The sequence below is a fragment of the Pristiophorus japonicus genome, chromosome 3, assembly GCF_044704955.1.
Source record: "Pristiophorus japonicus isolate sPriJap1 chromosome 3, sPriJap1.hap1, whole genome shotgun sequence".
Lineage (NCBI taxonomy): Eukaryota > Metazoa > Chordata > Chondrichthyes > Pristiophoridae > Pristiophorus > Pristiophorus japonicus.
This window is the reverse complement of record NC_091979.1, coordinates 7,069,211-7,083,508: the sequence shown is the minus strand read 5'-3', so window position 1 is coordinate 7,083,508 and position 14,298 is coordinate 7,069,211. Positions and strand designations below refer to the sequence as shown.

Genomic DNA, 14,298 nt, shown 5'->3' with positions numbered 1-14,298 from the left:
TGATACAGTACCCCGGGGAGCGGGGCTGATACAGTACCCTGGGGAGCGGGGCTGATACAGTACCCCGGGGTATGGGGCTGATACAGTACCCTGGGGAGCGGGGCTGATACAGTACCCTGGGGAGCGGGGCTGATACAGTACCCCGGGGAACGGGGCTGATACAGTACCCTGGGGAGCGGGGCTGATACAGTACCCCGGGGAACGGGGCCGATACAGTACCCTGGGGAGCGGGGCTGATACAGTACCCTGGGGAGCGGGGCTGATACAGTACCCCGGGGAACGGGGCCGATACAGTACCCTGGGGAGCGGGGCTGATACAGTACCCCGGGGAACGGGGCTGATACAGTACCCCGGGGAACGGGGCTGATACAGCACCCTGGGGAGCGGGGCTGATACAGTACCTCGGGGAACGGGGCTGATACAGTACCCCGGGGAACGGGGCTGATACAGCACCCTGGGGAGCGGGGCTGATACAGTACCTCGGGGAACGGGGCTGATACAGCACCCTGGGGAGCGGGGCTGATACAGTACCCCGGGGAACGGGGCTGATACAGTACCCTGGGGAGCGGGGCTGATACAGTACCCCGGGGTATGGGGCTGATACAGTACCCTGGGGAGCGGGGCTGATACAGTACCCTGGGGAGCGGGGCTGATACAGTACCCCGGGGAACGGGGCTGATACAGTACCCTGGGGGGGGGGGCTGATACAGTACCCCGGGGAACGGGGCCGATACAGTACCCTGGGGAGCGGGGCTGATACAGTACCCCGGGGAACGGGGCTGATACAGTACCCCGGGGAACGGGGCTGATACAGCACCCTGGGGAGCGGGGCTGATACAGTACCTCGGGGAACGGGGCTGATACAGTACCCTGGGGAGCGGGGCTGATACAGTACCTCGGGGAACGGGGCTGATACAGTACCCTGGGGAGCGGGGCTGATACAGTACCCTGGGGAGCGGGGCTGATACAGTACCTCGGGGAACGGGGCTGATACAGTACCCTGGGGAGCGGGGCTGATACAGTACCCTGGGGAGCGGGGCTGATACAGTACCCCGGGGAACGGGGCTGATACAGTACCCTGGGGAGCGGGACTGATACAGTACCCTGGGGAGCGGGGCTGATACAGTACCCTGGGGAGCGGGGCTGATACAGTACCCTGGGGAGCGGGGCTGATACAGTACCCTGGGGAGCGGGGCTGATACAGTACCCTGGGGAGCGGGGTTGATACAGTACCCCGGGGAGCGGGGCTGATACAGTACCCTGGGGAGCGGGGCTGATACAGTACCCTGGGGAGCGGGGCTGATACAGTACCCTGGGGAGCGGGGCTGATACAGTACCCTGGGGAGCGGGGTTGATACAGTACCCCGGGGAACAGGGCTGATGCAGTACCCCGGGGAACGGGGCTGATACAGTACCCTGGGGAGCGGGGCTGATACAGTACCCTGGGGAGCGGGGCTGATACAGTACCCCGGGGAACGGGGCTGATACAGTACCCCGGGGAGCGGGGCTGATACAGTACCCTGGGGAGCGGGGCTGATACAGTACCTCGGGGAACGGGGCTGATACAGCACCCTGGGGAGCGGGGCTGATACAGTACCCCGGGGAACGGGGCTGATACAGCACCCTGGGGAGCGGGGCTGATACAGTACCTCGGGGAACGGGGCTGATACAGTACCCCGGGGAACGGGGCTGATACAGCACCCTGGGGAGCGGGGCTGATACAGTACCTCGGGGAACGGGGCTGATACAGCACCCTGGGGAGCGGGGCTGATACAGTACCCCAGGGGAATGGGGCTGATACAGTACCCTGGGGAGCGGGGCTGATACAGTACCCTGGGGAGCGGGGCTGATACAGTACCCCGGGGAACGGGGCTGATACAGTACCCTGGGGGGGGGGGCTGATACAGTACCCCGGGGAACGGGGCCGATACAGTACCCTGGGGAGCGGGGCTGATACAGTACCCTGGGGAGCGGGGCTGATACAGTACCCTGGGGAGCGGGGCTGATACAGTACCTCGGGGAACGGGGCTGATACAGTACCCTGGGGAGCGGGGCTGATACAGTACCCTGGGGAGCGGGGCTGATACAGTACCCCGGGGAACGGGGCTGATACAGTACCCTGGGGAGCGGGACTGATACAGTACCCTGGGGAGCGGGGCTGATACAGTACCCTGGGGAGCGGGGCTGATACAGTACCCTGGGGAGCGGGGCTGATACAGTACCCTGGGGAGCGGGGTTGATACAGTACCCCGGGGAGCGGGGCTGATACAGTACCCTGGGGAGCGGGGCTGATACAGTACCCTGGGGAGCGGGGCTGATACAGTACCCTGGGGAGCGGGGCTGATACAGTACCCTGGGGAGCGGGGCTGATACAGTACCCTGGGGAGCGGGGTTGATACAGTACCCCGGGGAACAGGGCTGATGCAGTACCCCGGGGAACGGGGCTGATACAGTACCCTGGGGAGCGGGGCTGATACAGTACCCTGGGGAGCGGGGCTGATACAGTACCCCGGGGAACGGGGCTGATACAGTACCCCGGGGAGCGGGGCTGATACAGTACCCTGGGGAGCGGGGCTGATACAGTACCCTGGGGAGCGGGGCTGATACAGTACCCCGGGGAACGGGGCTGATACAGTACCCTGGGGAGCGGGGCTGATACAGTACCCTGGGGAGCGGGACTGATACAGTACCCCGGGGAACGGGGCTGATACAGTACCCTGGGGAGCGGGGCTGATACAGTACCCTGGGGAGCGGGGCTGATACAGTACCCTGGGGAGCGGGGCTGATACAGTACCCCGGGGAACGGGGCTGATACAGTACCCTGGGGAGCGGGGCTGATACAGTACCCCGGGGAACGGGGCTGATACAGTACCCTGGGGAGCGGGGCTGATACAGTACCCTGGGGAGCAGGGCTGATACAGTACCCTGGGGAGCGGGGCTGATACAGTACCCCGGGGAACGGGGCTGATACAGTACCCCGGGGAACGGGGCTGATACAGTACCCTGGGGAGCGGGGCTGATACAGTACCCTGGGGAGCGGGGCTGATACAGTACCCTGGGGAACGGGGCTGATACAGTACCCTGGGGAGCGGGGCTGATACAGTACCCTGGGGAGCGGGGCTGATACAGTACCCTGGGGAACGGTGCTGATACAGTACCTCGGGGAACGGGGCTGATACAGTACCCTGGGGAGCGGGGCTGATACAGTACCTCGGGGAACGGGGCTGATACAGTACCCCGGGGAACAGGGCTGATACAGTACCCTGGGGAGCGGGGCCGATACAGTACCCTGGGGAGCGGGGCTGATACAGTACCCTGGGTAGCGGGGCTGATACAGTACCCCGGGGAACAGGGCTGATACAGTACCCCGGGGAACAGGGCTGATGCAGTACCCCGGGGAACGGGGCTGATACAGTACCCTGGGGAGCGGGGCTGATACAGTACCCTGGGGAACGGGGCTGATACAGTACCCTGGGGAGCGGGGCTGATACAGTACCCTGGGGAGCGGGGCTGATACAGTACCCCGGGGAACGGGGCTGATACAGTACCCCGGGGAACGGGGCTGATACAGTACCCTGGGGAGCGGGGCTGATACAGTACCTCGGGGAACGGGGCTGATACAGTACCCTGGGGAGCGGGGCTGATACAGTACCTCGGGGAACGGGGCTGATACAGTACCCTGGGGAGCGGGGCTGATACAGTACCTCGGGGAACGGGGCTGATACAGTACCCTGGGGAGCGGGGCTGATACAGTACCCTGGGGAGCAGGGTTGATACAGTACCCTGGGGAACAGGGCTGATGCAGTACCCCGGGGAACGGGGCTGATACAGTACCCTGGGGAGCGGGGCTGATACAGTACCCCGGGGAACGGGGCTGATACAGTACCCTGGGGAGCGGGGCTGATACAGTACCCTGGGGAGCGGGGCTGATACAGTACCCCGGGGAACGGGGCTGATACAGTACCCTGGGGAGCGGGGCTGATACAGTACCCCGGGGAACGGGGCTGATACAGTACCCTGGGGAGCGGGGCTGATACAGTACCCTGGGGAGCGGGGCTGATACAGTACCCTGGGGAGCGGGGCTGATACAGTACCCCGGGGAATGGGGCTGATACAGTACCCTGGGGAGCGGGGCTGATACAGTACCCTGGGGAGCGGGGCTGATACAGTACCTCGGGGAACGGGGCTGATACAGTACCCTGGGGAGCGGGGCTGATACAGTACCCCGGGGAACGGGGCTGATACAGTACCCTGGGGAGCGGGGCTGATACAGTACCCCGGGGAACGGGGCTGATACAGTACCCTGGGGAGCGGGGCTGATACAGTACCCTGGGGAGCGGGGCTGATACAATACCCTGGGGAGCGGGGCTGATACAGTACCCTGGGAGCGGGGCTGATACAGTACCCCGGGGAATGGGGCTGATACAGTACCCTGGGGAGCGGGGCTGATACAGTACCCTGGGGAGCGGGGCTGATACAATACCCTGGGGAGCGGGGCTGATACAGTACCCTGGGGAGCGGGGCTGATACAGTACCCCGGGGAATGGGGCTGATACAGTACCCTGGGGAGCGGGGCTGATACAGTACCCTGGGGAGCGGGGCTGATACAATACCCTGGGGAGCGGGGCTGATACAGTACCCTGGGGAGCGGGGCTGATACAGTACCCCGGGGAATGGGGCTGATACAGTACCCTGGGGAGCGGGGCTGATACAGTACCCTGGGGAGCGGGGCTGATACAGTACCCTGGGGAGCGGGGCTGATACAGTACCCTGGGGAGCGGGGCTGATACAGTACCCTGGGGAGCGGGGCTGATACAGTACCCTGGGGAGCGGGGCTGATACAGTACCCTGGGGAACGGGGCTGATACAGTACCCTGGGGAGCGGGGCTGATACAGTACCCTGGGGAGCGGGGCTGATACAGTACCCTGGGGAGCGGGGCTGATACAGTACCTCGGGGAACGGGGCTGATACAGTACCCTGGGGAGCGGGACTGATACAGTACCCTGGGGTACGGGGCTGATACAGTACCCCAGGGAATGGGGCTGATACAGTACCCCAGGGAGCAGGGCTGATACAGTACCCCGGGGAAATGGGGCTACATAAGAACATAAGAATTAGGAACAGGAGTAGGCCATCTAGCCCCTCGAGCCTGCTCCGCCATTCAACAAGATCATGGTTGATCTGGCCGTGGACTCAGCTCCACTTACCCGCCCGCTCCCCATAACCCTTAATTCCCTTATTGGTTAAAAATCTATCTATCTGTGACTTGAATACATTCAATGGGCTGATACAGTACCCCGGGGAACGGGGCTGATACAGTACCCCGGGGAGCGGGGCTGAATCAATACCCCAGGGAGCGGGGCTGAATCAGTACCCCAGGGAGCGGGGCTGAATCAGTATCCCCGGGGAGCGGGGCTGAATCAGTACCCCAGGGAGCGGGGCTGAATCAGTACCCCAGGGAGCGGGGCTGAATCAGTATCCCCGGGGAGCAGGGCTGATACAGTACCCCAGGGAGCGGGGCTGAATCAGTATCCCCGGGGAGCAGGGCTGATACAGTACCCCAGGGAGTGGGGCTGAATCAGTACCCCAGGGAGCGGGGCTGAATCAGTATCCCCGGGGAGCGGGGCTGATACAGTACCCCAGGGAGCGGGGCTGATACAGTACCCCAGGGAGCGGGGCTGATACAGTACCCCAGGGAGCGGGGCTGATACAGTACCCCAGGGAGCGGGGCTGATACAGTACCGCAGGGAGCGGGGCTGATACAGTACCCCAGGGAGCGGGGCTGAATCAGTATCCCCGGGGAGCAGGGCTGATACAGTACCCCAGGGAGTGGGGCTGAATCAGTACCCCAGGGAGCGGGGCTGATACAGTACCCCAGGGAGCGGGGCTGATACAGTACCCCAGGGAGTGGGGCTGAATCAGTATCCCCGGGGAGCGGGGCTGAATCAGTACCCCAGGGAGCGGGGCTGAATCAGTATCCCCGGGGAGCGGGGCTGATACAGTACCCCAGGGAGCGGGGCTGATACAGTACCCCAGGGAGCGGGGCTGATACAGTACCCCAGGGAGCGGGGCTGATACAGTACCCCAGGGAGCGGGGCTGATACAGTACCCCAGGGAGCGGGGCTGATACAGTACCCCAGGGAGCGGGGCTGATACAGTACCCCAGGGAGCGGGGCTGATACAGTACCCCAGGGAGCGGGGCTGATACAGTACCCCAGGGAGCGGGGCTGATACAGTACCCCAGGGAGCGGGGCTGATACAGTACCCCAGGGAGCGGGGCTGATACAGTACCCCAGGGAGCGGGGCTGATACAGTACCCCAGGGAGCGGGGCTGATACAGTACCCCAGGGAGCGGGGCTGATACAGTACCCCAGGGAGCGGGGCTGATACAGTACCCCAGGGAGCGGGGCTGATACAGTACCCCAGGGAGCGGGGCTGATACAGTACCCCAGGGAGCGGGGCTGATACAGTACCCCAGGGAGCGGGGCTGATACAGTACCCCAGGGAGCGGGGCTGATACAGTACCCCAGGGAGCAGGGCTGATACAGTACCCCGGGGAACGGGGTGCCGGGCTGCCAGATCGTGTTCCACAATGCAACAGGTCGCGACAGGTGAGTCGGCTGATTGGTTCCCCCCCCCTCACACCTCCTCCCCTATAACTAGCGCTCCGCGAGCAGCTGGCCGCCATGTTTGCGCCCCCTGAAGCTGTCGCTGTCATCGCCCGGCGTAGCTTCATGGGGGCACTCCCGGGGCGAAAACGGAGCACTGCGCACACAGAGCGGGGCGTTACCGATTACCGCCGCTGCTACCCTCCTGCGCAATTTAACGGGAGTTAGCGGCGCCGCGCTTGGATGGAAGGTCGTTTGCGCCCCAGTAGCGGGGGTGCTGGCGGGAGGCTCAAACGACACTAATTTCTCCCCATAGAGTATAAAAGCAAGCAAGTTATGCTCAATCTTTATAAAGCACTGGTTCGGCCCCAGCTGCAGGATTGTGTCCAACTCTGGGCACCGCACTTTAGGAAGGGTGGCAAGGCCAGGGGTGTAGAGGAGATTTACTAGAATGGTACCAGGGATGAAGGATTTCAGTTTTGGAGAGACTGGAGAAGCTGGGGTTGTTCTCCTTTGAGCAGAGAAGGAAAAGAGGAAATTTTAATAGAGTTGTTCAAAATTATGACGGATTTTGACAGAGTAAATACGGAGAAACAGTTTCCAGGGGCAGGAGGGTCGGTAACCAGAGGGACACAGATTGACGATAATCGGCGATGGAACCAGACGGGGAGATGGGGAGAATGTTTTTATGCAGCAAGTTGTTGTGATCGGGAAGGCACTGCCTGAAAGGGCGGTGGGGGCAGATTCAATAGTAACTTTCAAACGGGAATTGGGTAAATACTTGAAGGGAGCAAATGTGCCGGGCTGTGGGGAAAGAGCAGGAGAGTAGGACTGATTGGATCGCTCTGTCACAGAGCCGGCACAGGCAGAGTGGCCTCCTCCTATGCTGTGTCATTCTATGATTGTAACACATTGCTTTACTAATGTTCTGCAGGATGGGAAGAGAGTTATGTTGCAGTTGCGAACGTCGTGAGCTCCTGTTCCTGGCCAAGCTGCGAAGTTAACGCACCAGGGAAAAGCAAATCAGCAGGAAAACCAGGAGCTGCTGGAGAAGCTCCCGTTTGCATTTATGTCATATTCATAAGAATATAATAAATAGGAGCAGCAGTCGACCATACGGCCCCTCGAGCCTGCTCCGCCATTTAATACGATCATGGCTGATCTGTTCATGGACTCAGCTCCACTTCCCTGCCCGCTCCCCATAACCCCTTATCCCTTTATCGGTTATGAAACTGTCTATCTCTGTCTTAAATTTATTCAATGACCCGGCTTCCACAGCTCTCTGAGGCAGCGAAATCCACAGATTTACAACCCTCTGAGAGAAGAAATTTCTCCTCATCTCAGTTTTAAATGGGCGGCCCCTTCTTCTACGATTATGCCCCCTAGTTCTAGTCTCCCCCACCAGTGGAAACATTCTCGCTGCATCCACCTTGTCAAGCTCCCTCATAATCTTATACGTTTCGATAAGATCACCTCTCATTCTTCTGAATTCCAATGAGTAGAGGCCCAACCTACTCAACCTTTCCTCATAAGTCAACCCCTTCATCTCTGGAATCAACCGAGTGAACCTTCTCTGAACTGCCTCCAAAGCAAGTATATCCTTTCGCAAATATGGAAACCAAAACTGCACGCTGTATTCCAGGTGTGGCCTCATCAATACCCTGTAAAACTGTAGCAAGACTTCCCTGCTTTTATACTCCATCCCCTTTGCAATAAAGGCCAAGGTTCCATTGGCTTTCCTGGTCACTTGCTGTACCTGCACATTAACCTTTTGTGTTTCATGCACAAGTACCCCCAGGTCCCACTGTACTGCAGCACTTTGCAATCCTTCTCCATTTAAATAATAACTTGTTCTTTGATTTTTTTCTGCCAAAGTGCATGACCTCACACTTTCCAACATTATACTCCATCTGCCAAATTTTTGCCCACTCACTTAGCTTGTCTAATGTGGCATAATTGTTGGCCATTTAAGATTGAGATGAGGAGAAATTTGCTCACTCGGAGGATTATGAATCTTTGGAATTCTCTGCCCCAGAGTATATTCAAGGCTGAGATCGATAGATTTTTTGACTCCAGGGAATCGAAGGATATGGGCATAGGGCTGAAAAGCAGAATTGAGGTAGATCAGCCATGATCTTATTGAATGGCGGAACAGGCTCGAGGTCTACTGCCTACTGCGGCTCCTAATTCTTATGTTCTTATTAATAATGCAACTTACTTACATAAATAACCAATATGTTTTCTTCTTTGACTGTAAAGCCACTGTTTAGTGCTGGTTAGCAGAAACATCATTAAAGGAACAGCACATTGCGAGTGCTATAGCACGTGCGAGATCACGTGCAGGGCACGATGTGACTGTCAGTGATGAGCAATAATTAGTATTGCACTATGGGGACGGTGGTTTTATTTTGGCACTCAGTGCACCTTATGGAGGTGGGAGCTGGTGAATGAACACAGCTGTTTCCACCTGCAATATATGGAGATCTGCAAACGTTTTAACTGGAAACTTTAAAATTGGCGTCAGTGCAAATGGATATGGTTGTCGCCCGATCGATATAAGTGGCTGGCTGTTTTAATCGTGGTGTTTTAAATGGTGGGGACTGCACGCTGACCCCACACTTCCCCACATTGAACTCCATCAGCCACAGCATTGCCCACTCACTCAATCTATCAGCCAGATAGGGGATGGGTGACCAACAGGAAGAGCAGTGGAACAAAGGTAGTGCAGGGATCCCCTGCGGTCACCCCCTTGCAAAACAGATACACCGCTTTGGGTACTGTTGAGGGGGATGACTCATCAGGGGAGGGCAGCAGCAGCCAAGTTCATGGCACCGTGGATGGCTCTGCTGCACAGGAGGGCAGGAAAAAGAGTGGGAGGGCTATAGTGGTAGGGGATTCGATTGAAAGGGGAAGAGATAAACGTTTCTGCGACAGCAATCGAGACTCCAGGATGGTATGTTGCCTCCCTGGTGCAAGGGTGAAGGATGTCTCGGAGCGGCTGCAGGACATTTTGAAGGGGGAGGGTGAACAGCCAGTTGTCGTGGTGCATATAGGTACCAACGATATAGGTCCAACAAGACAAATTTAGGGAGCTAGGAGCTAAATTAAAAAGTAGGACCTCAAAAGTAGTAATCTCAGGATTGCTACCAGTGCCACTTACTAGTCAGAGTAGGAATTGCAGGATAGCTCAGATGAATATGTGGCTTGAGGAGTGGTGCAGAAGGGAGGGATTCAAATTCCTGGGACATTGGAACCGGTTCTGGGGGAGTGGGACCAGTATAAACCGGACAGTCTGCATCTGGGCAGGACTGGAACCAATGTCCGAGGGGGAGTGTTTGTTAGTGCTGTTGGGGAGGAGTTAAACTAATATGGCAGGGGGATGGGAACCTATGCAGGGAGACAGAGGGAAGTAGAATGGGGGCAGAAGCAAAAGATAGAAAGAAGAAAAGTAAACGTGGAGGGCAGAGAAACCCAAAGCAAAAATCAAAAAGGGCCACATTACAGCAAAATTCTAAAGGGGCAAAGTGTGTTAAAAAGACAAGCCTTAAGGCTCTGTGCCTCAATGCGAGGAGTATTCGGAATAAGGTGGATGAATTAACTGCACAGATAGCAGTTAACGGGTATGATGTAATTGGCATCACGGAGACATGGGTCCAGGGTGACCAAGGCTGGGAACTCAACATCCAGGGGTATTCAGCATTTAGGAAGGATAGACAGAAAGGAAAAGGAGGTGGGGTGGCGTTGCTGGTTAAAGAGAAAATTAACGCAATAGTAAGGAAGGACATTAGCTGGGATGATGTGGAATCGATATGGGTGGAGATACTGAATACCAAAGGGCAGAAAACGCTAGTGGGAGTTGTGTACAACCACCAAACAGTAGTAGTGAGTTGGGGACAGCATCAAACAAGAAATTAGGGATGCGTGCAATAAAGGTACAGCAGTTATCATGGGCGACTTTAATCTACATATTGATTGGGCTAACCAAACTGGTAGCAATGCGGTGGAGGAGGATTTCCTGGAGTGTATTAGGGATGTTTTCTCGACCAATATGTCGAGGAACCAACTAGAGGCTGGCCATCCTAGACTGGGTGATGTGTAATGAGAAAGGACTAATTAGCAATCTTGTTGTGCGAGGCCCCTTGGGGAAGAGTGACCATAATATGGTAGAATTCTTTATTAAGATGGAGAGTGACACAGTTAATTCAGAGACGAGGGTCCTGAACTTAAGGAAAGGTAACTTCGATGGTATGAAACATGAATTGGCTAGAATATACTGGCGAGTGTTACTTAAAGGGTTGACAGTTGATAGGCAATGGCAAACATTTAAACATCACATGGATGAACTTCAACAATTGTACATCCCTGTCTGGGGTAAAAATAAAACGGGGAAGGTGGCTCAACAAGGGAAATTAGGGATAGTTTTAAATCCAAGGACGAGGCATATAAATTGGCCAGAAAAAGCAGCAAACCTGAGGACAGGAAGAATTTTAAAATTCAGCAGAGGCGGACAACGGGTTTAATTAGGAAGGGTAAAGTAGAGTATGAGAGGAAGCTTGCTGGGAACATAAAACTGACTGCAAAAGCTTCTATAGATATGTGAAGAGAAAAAGATTAGTGAAGACAAACGTAGATCCCTTGCAGTCAGATTCAGGTGAATTTATAATGGGGAACAAAGAAATGGCAGACCAGTTAAACAAATACTTTGGTTCTATCTTCACGAAGGAAGACACAAATAACCTTCTGGAAATACTAGGGGACCGAGGGTCTAGTGAGAAGGAGGAACTGAAGGAAATCCTTATTAGGCGGGAAATTGTGTTAGGGAAATTGATGCGATTGAAGGCCGATAAATCCCCCGGGCCTGATAGTCTGCATCCCAGAGTACTTAAGGAAGTGGCCCTAGAAATAGTGGATGCATTGGTGATCATTTTCCAACAGTCTATCGACTCTGGATCAGTTCCTATGGACTGGAGGGTAGCTAATGTAACACCACTTTTTAAGAAAGGAGGGAGAGAGAAAACGGGTAATTATAGACCGGTTAGCCTGACATCAGTAGTGGGGAAAATGTTGTAATCAATTATTAAAGATGAAATAGCAGCGCATTTGGAAAGCAGTGACAGGATCGGTCCAAGTCAGCATGGATTTATGAAAGGGAAATCATGCTTGACAAACCTTCTAGAATTTTTTAAGGATGTAACTAGTAGAGTAGACAAGGGAGAACCAGTGGATGTGGTGTATTTGGAGTTTCAAAAGGCTTTTGACAAGGTCTCATACAAGAGATTGGTGTGCAAAATTAAAGCACATGGTATTGGGGGTAATGTATTGACATGGATAGAGAACTGGTTGGGAGACAGGAAGCAGAGAGTCGGGATAAACGGGTCCTTTTCAGAATGGCAGGCAGTGACTAGTGGGGTGCCGCAGGGCTCAGTGCTGGGACCCCAGCTCTTTACAATATACATTAACGATTTAGATGACGGAATTGAGTGTAATATCTCCAAGTTTGCAGATGACAATAAGCTGGGTGGCGGTGTGAGCTGTGAGGAGGACGCTAAGAGGCTGCAGGATGACTTGGACAGGTTAGGTGGGCTCTGATTTTTAGTAAAAGTCTCTTATGTGGAACCTTGTCGAATGCCTTCTGGAAGTCCATATAAATATCATCCATAGACACTCCCAGTCTAGTACCAGCCATGGCTCAGTGGGCAGTACCATTGATTCATTCCACTCCAGAGTCTAGAGCACAAAAATCTAAGCTGACACTCCAGTGTAGTACTGAGGGAGCGCTGCACTGTCGGAGGTGCAGTACTGAGGGAGCGCCGCACTGTCGGAGGGCTAGTACTGAGGGAGAGCCGCACTGTCGGAGGGGCAGTACTGAGGGAGCGCCGCACTGTCGGAGGGGCAGTACTGAGGGAGCGCCACACTGTCGGAAGGGCAGTACTGAGGGAGCGCCGCACTGTCGGAGGGGCAGTACTGAGGGAGCGCCGCACTGTCGGAGGGGCAGTACTGAGGGAGCGCCGCACTATCGGAAGGGCAGTACTGAGGGAGCGCCGCACTGTCAGAAGGGCAGTACTGAGGGAGCGCCGCACTGTTGGAGGTGCTGTCTTTCAGATGAGACGTTAGCCCCATCTGCCCTCTCAGGTGCACATAAAAGATCCTATGGCAATATTTCGAAATAAGGCAGGGGTGTTCTCCCCTGTATCCTGCCCAATATTTATCCCTCAATCAACTTCAATAAAACAGATTATCTTGGTCATTGTCACATTTCTGTTTGTGGGAGCTTGCTGTGCGCAAATTGGTTGCCGTGTTTCTGTGTTACATTACAACAGTGGCTACACTCCAAAAGTACTTCTTTAGCTGTAAAGTGATTTGGGATGTCCTGAGATCGTGAAGGGCACTGTAGAAATGCAAGTATTTTTTTTCTTATCTACCACATTAGTTAACTCCTCAGAAAAAGTCAATTAGGATCGTTAGACATGACTTACACTTTACAAATATAGGCTGGCCCTCTCCGATCAGCTCAAATTTGTGGGTTGTCATTAGTGTGGGGGCACGGTGACTTGTACTGTGCCGGGGGGCTGGGGTGGGATCGCACTGTGCAGATCGGGGCTCTCACATTCTGCTTTATCGACAGTTGATGGACAGTGAGGAGGAGCTGGACCTTCACGTTGACACAGATGAGGAGTTCAGCACCGGCCGAACCCCCTTCTACGGCGGCTCCGGGACTTCGTACTTCCACAGTTACCTCTACATGAAAGGTGAGCCACACAGGGAGCAGAGAGTCCGTAATACCAGGGGAAGGGCCCAGTCCCACAGGGCACCGGGGGCAGGGCCCAGTCCCACAGGGCACCGGGGGAAGGGCCCAGTCCCACAGGGCACCGGGGGAAGGGCCCAGTTCCACAGGGCACCTGGGGCAGGGCCCAGTCCCACAGGGCACCGGGGGAAGGGCCCAGTCCCACAGGGCACCGGGGGAAGGGCCCAGTTCCACAGGGCACCGGGGGCGGGGCCCAGTCCCACAGGGCACCGGGGGCAGGGCCCAGTCCCTCAGGGCACCGGGGGAAGGGCCCAGTCCCACAGGACACCGGGGGAAGGGCCCAGTCCCACAGGGCACCGGGGGAAGGGCCCAGTCCCACAGGGCACCGGGGGAAGGGCCCAGTCCCACAGGGCACCGGGGGAAGGGCCCAATCCCACAGGGCACGGGGGGAGGGCCCAGTCCCACAGGGCACCGGGGGAAGGGCCCAATCCCACAGGGCACGAGGGAAGGGCCCAGTCCCTCAGGGCACCGGGGGCAGGGCCCAGTCCCACAGGGCACCGGGGGCAGGGCCCAGTCCCACAGGGCACCGGGGGCAGGGCCCGGTCCCATAGGGCACCGGGGGAAGGGCCCGGTCCCACAGGGCACTGGGGGCAGGGCCCGGTCCCACAGGGCACCGGGGAACATAAGAATTAGGAACAGAAGTAGGCCATCTAACCCCTCGAGCCCTCATCCTTCTGAACTCCAACGAGTAAAGACCCAGTCTACTCAATCTATCATCATAAGGTAACCCCCTCATTTCCGGAATCAGCCTAGTGAATCGTCTCTGTACCCCCTCCAAAGCCAGTATATCCTTCCTTAAGTAAGGTGACCAAAACTGCACGCAGTACTCCAGGTGCGCCCTCACCAATACCGTGTACAGTTGCAGCAGGACCTCCCTGCTTTTG

The 14,298-nt window shown here is 56.6% G+C and overlaps 1 protein-coding gene across 1 annotated transcript in view; it reads left to right on the top strand.

Annotated features, from left to right (window-relative positions):
- Positions 1-14,298, top strand: part of LOC139260446 (unconventional myosin-X-like) — a 204,319-nt gene that overhangs the window by 148,646 nt on the left and 41,375 nt on the right. Inside the window, exon 26 of the mRNA XM_070877008.1 lies at positions 13,235-13,358. Coding sequence (XP_070733109.1) covers positions 13,235-13,358 — 124 coding nt within the window. The remainder of the gene's footprint in view (positions 1-13,234; positions 13,359-14,298) is intronic.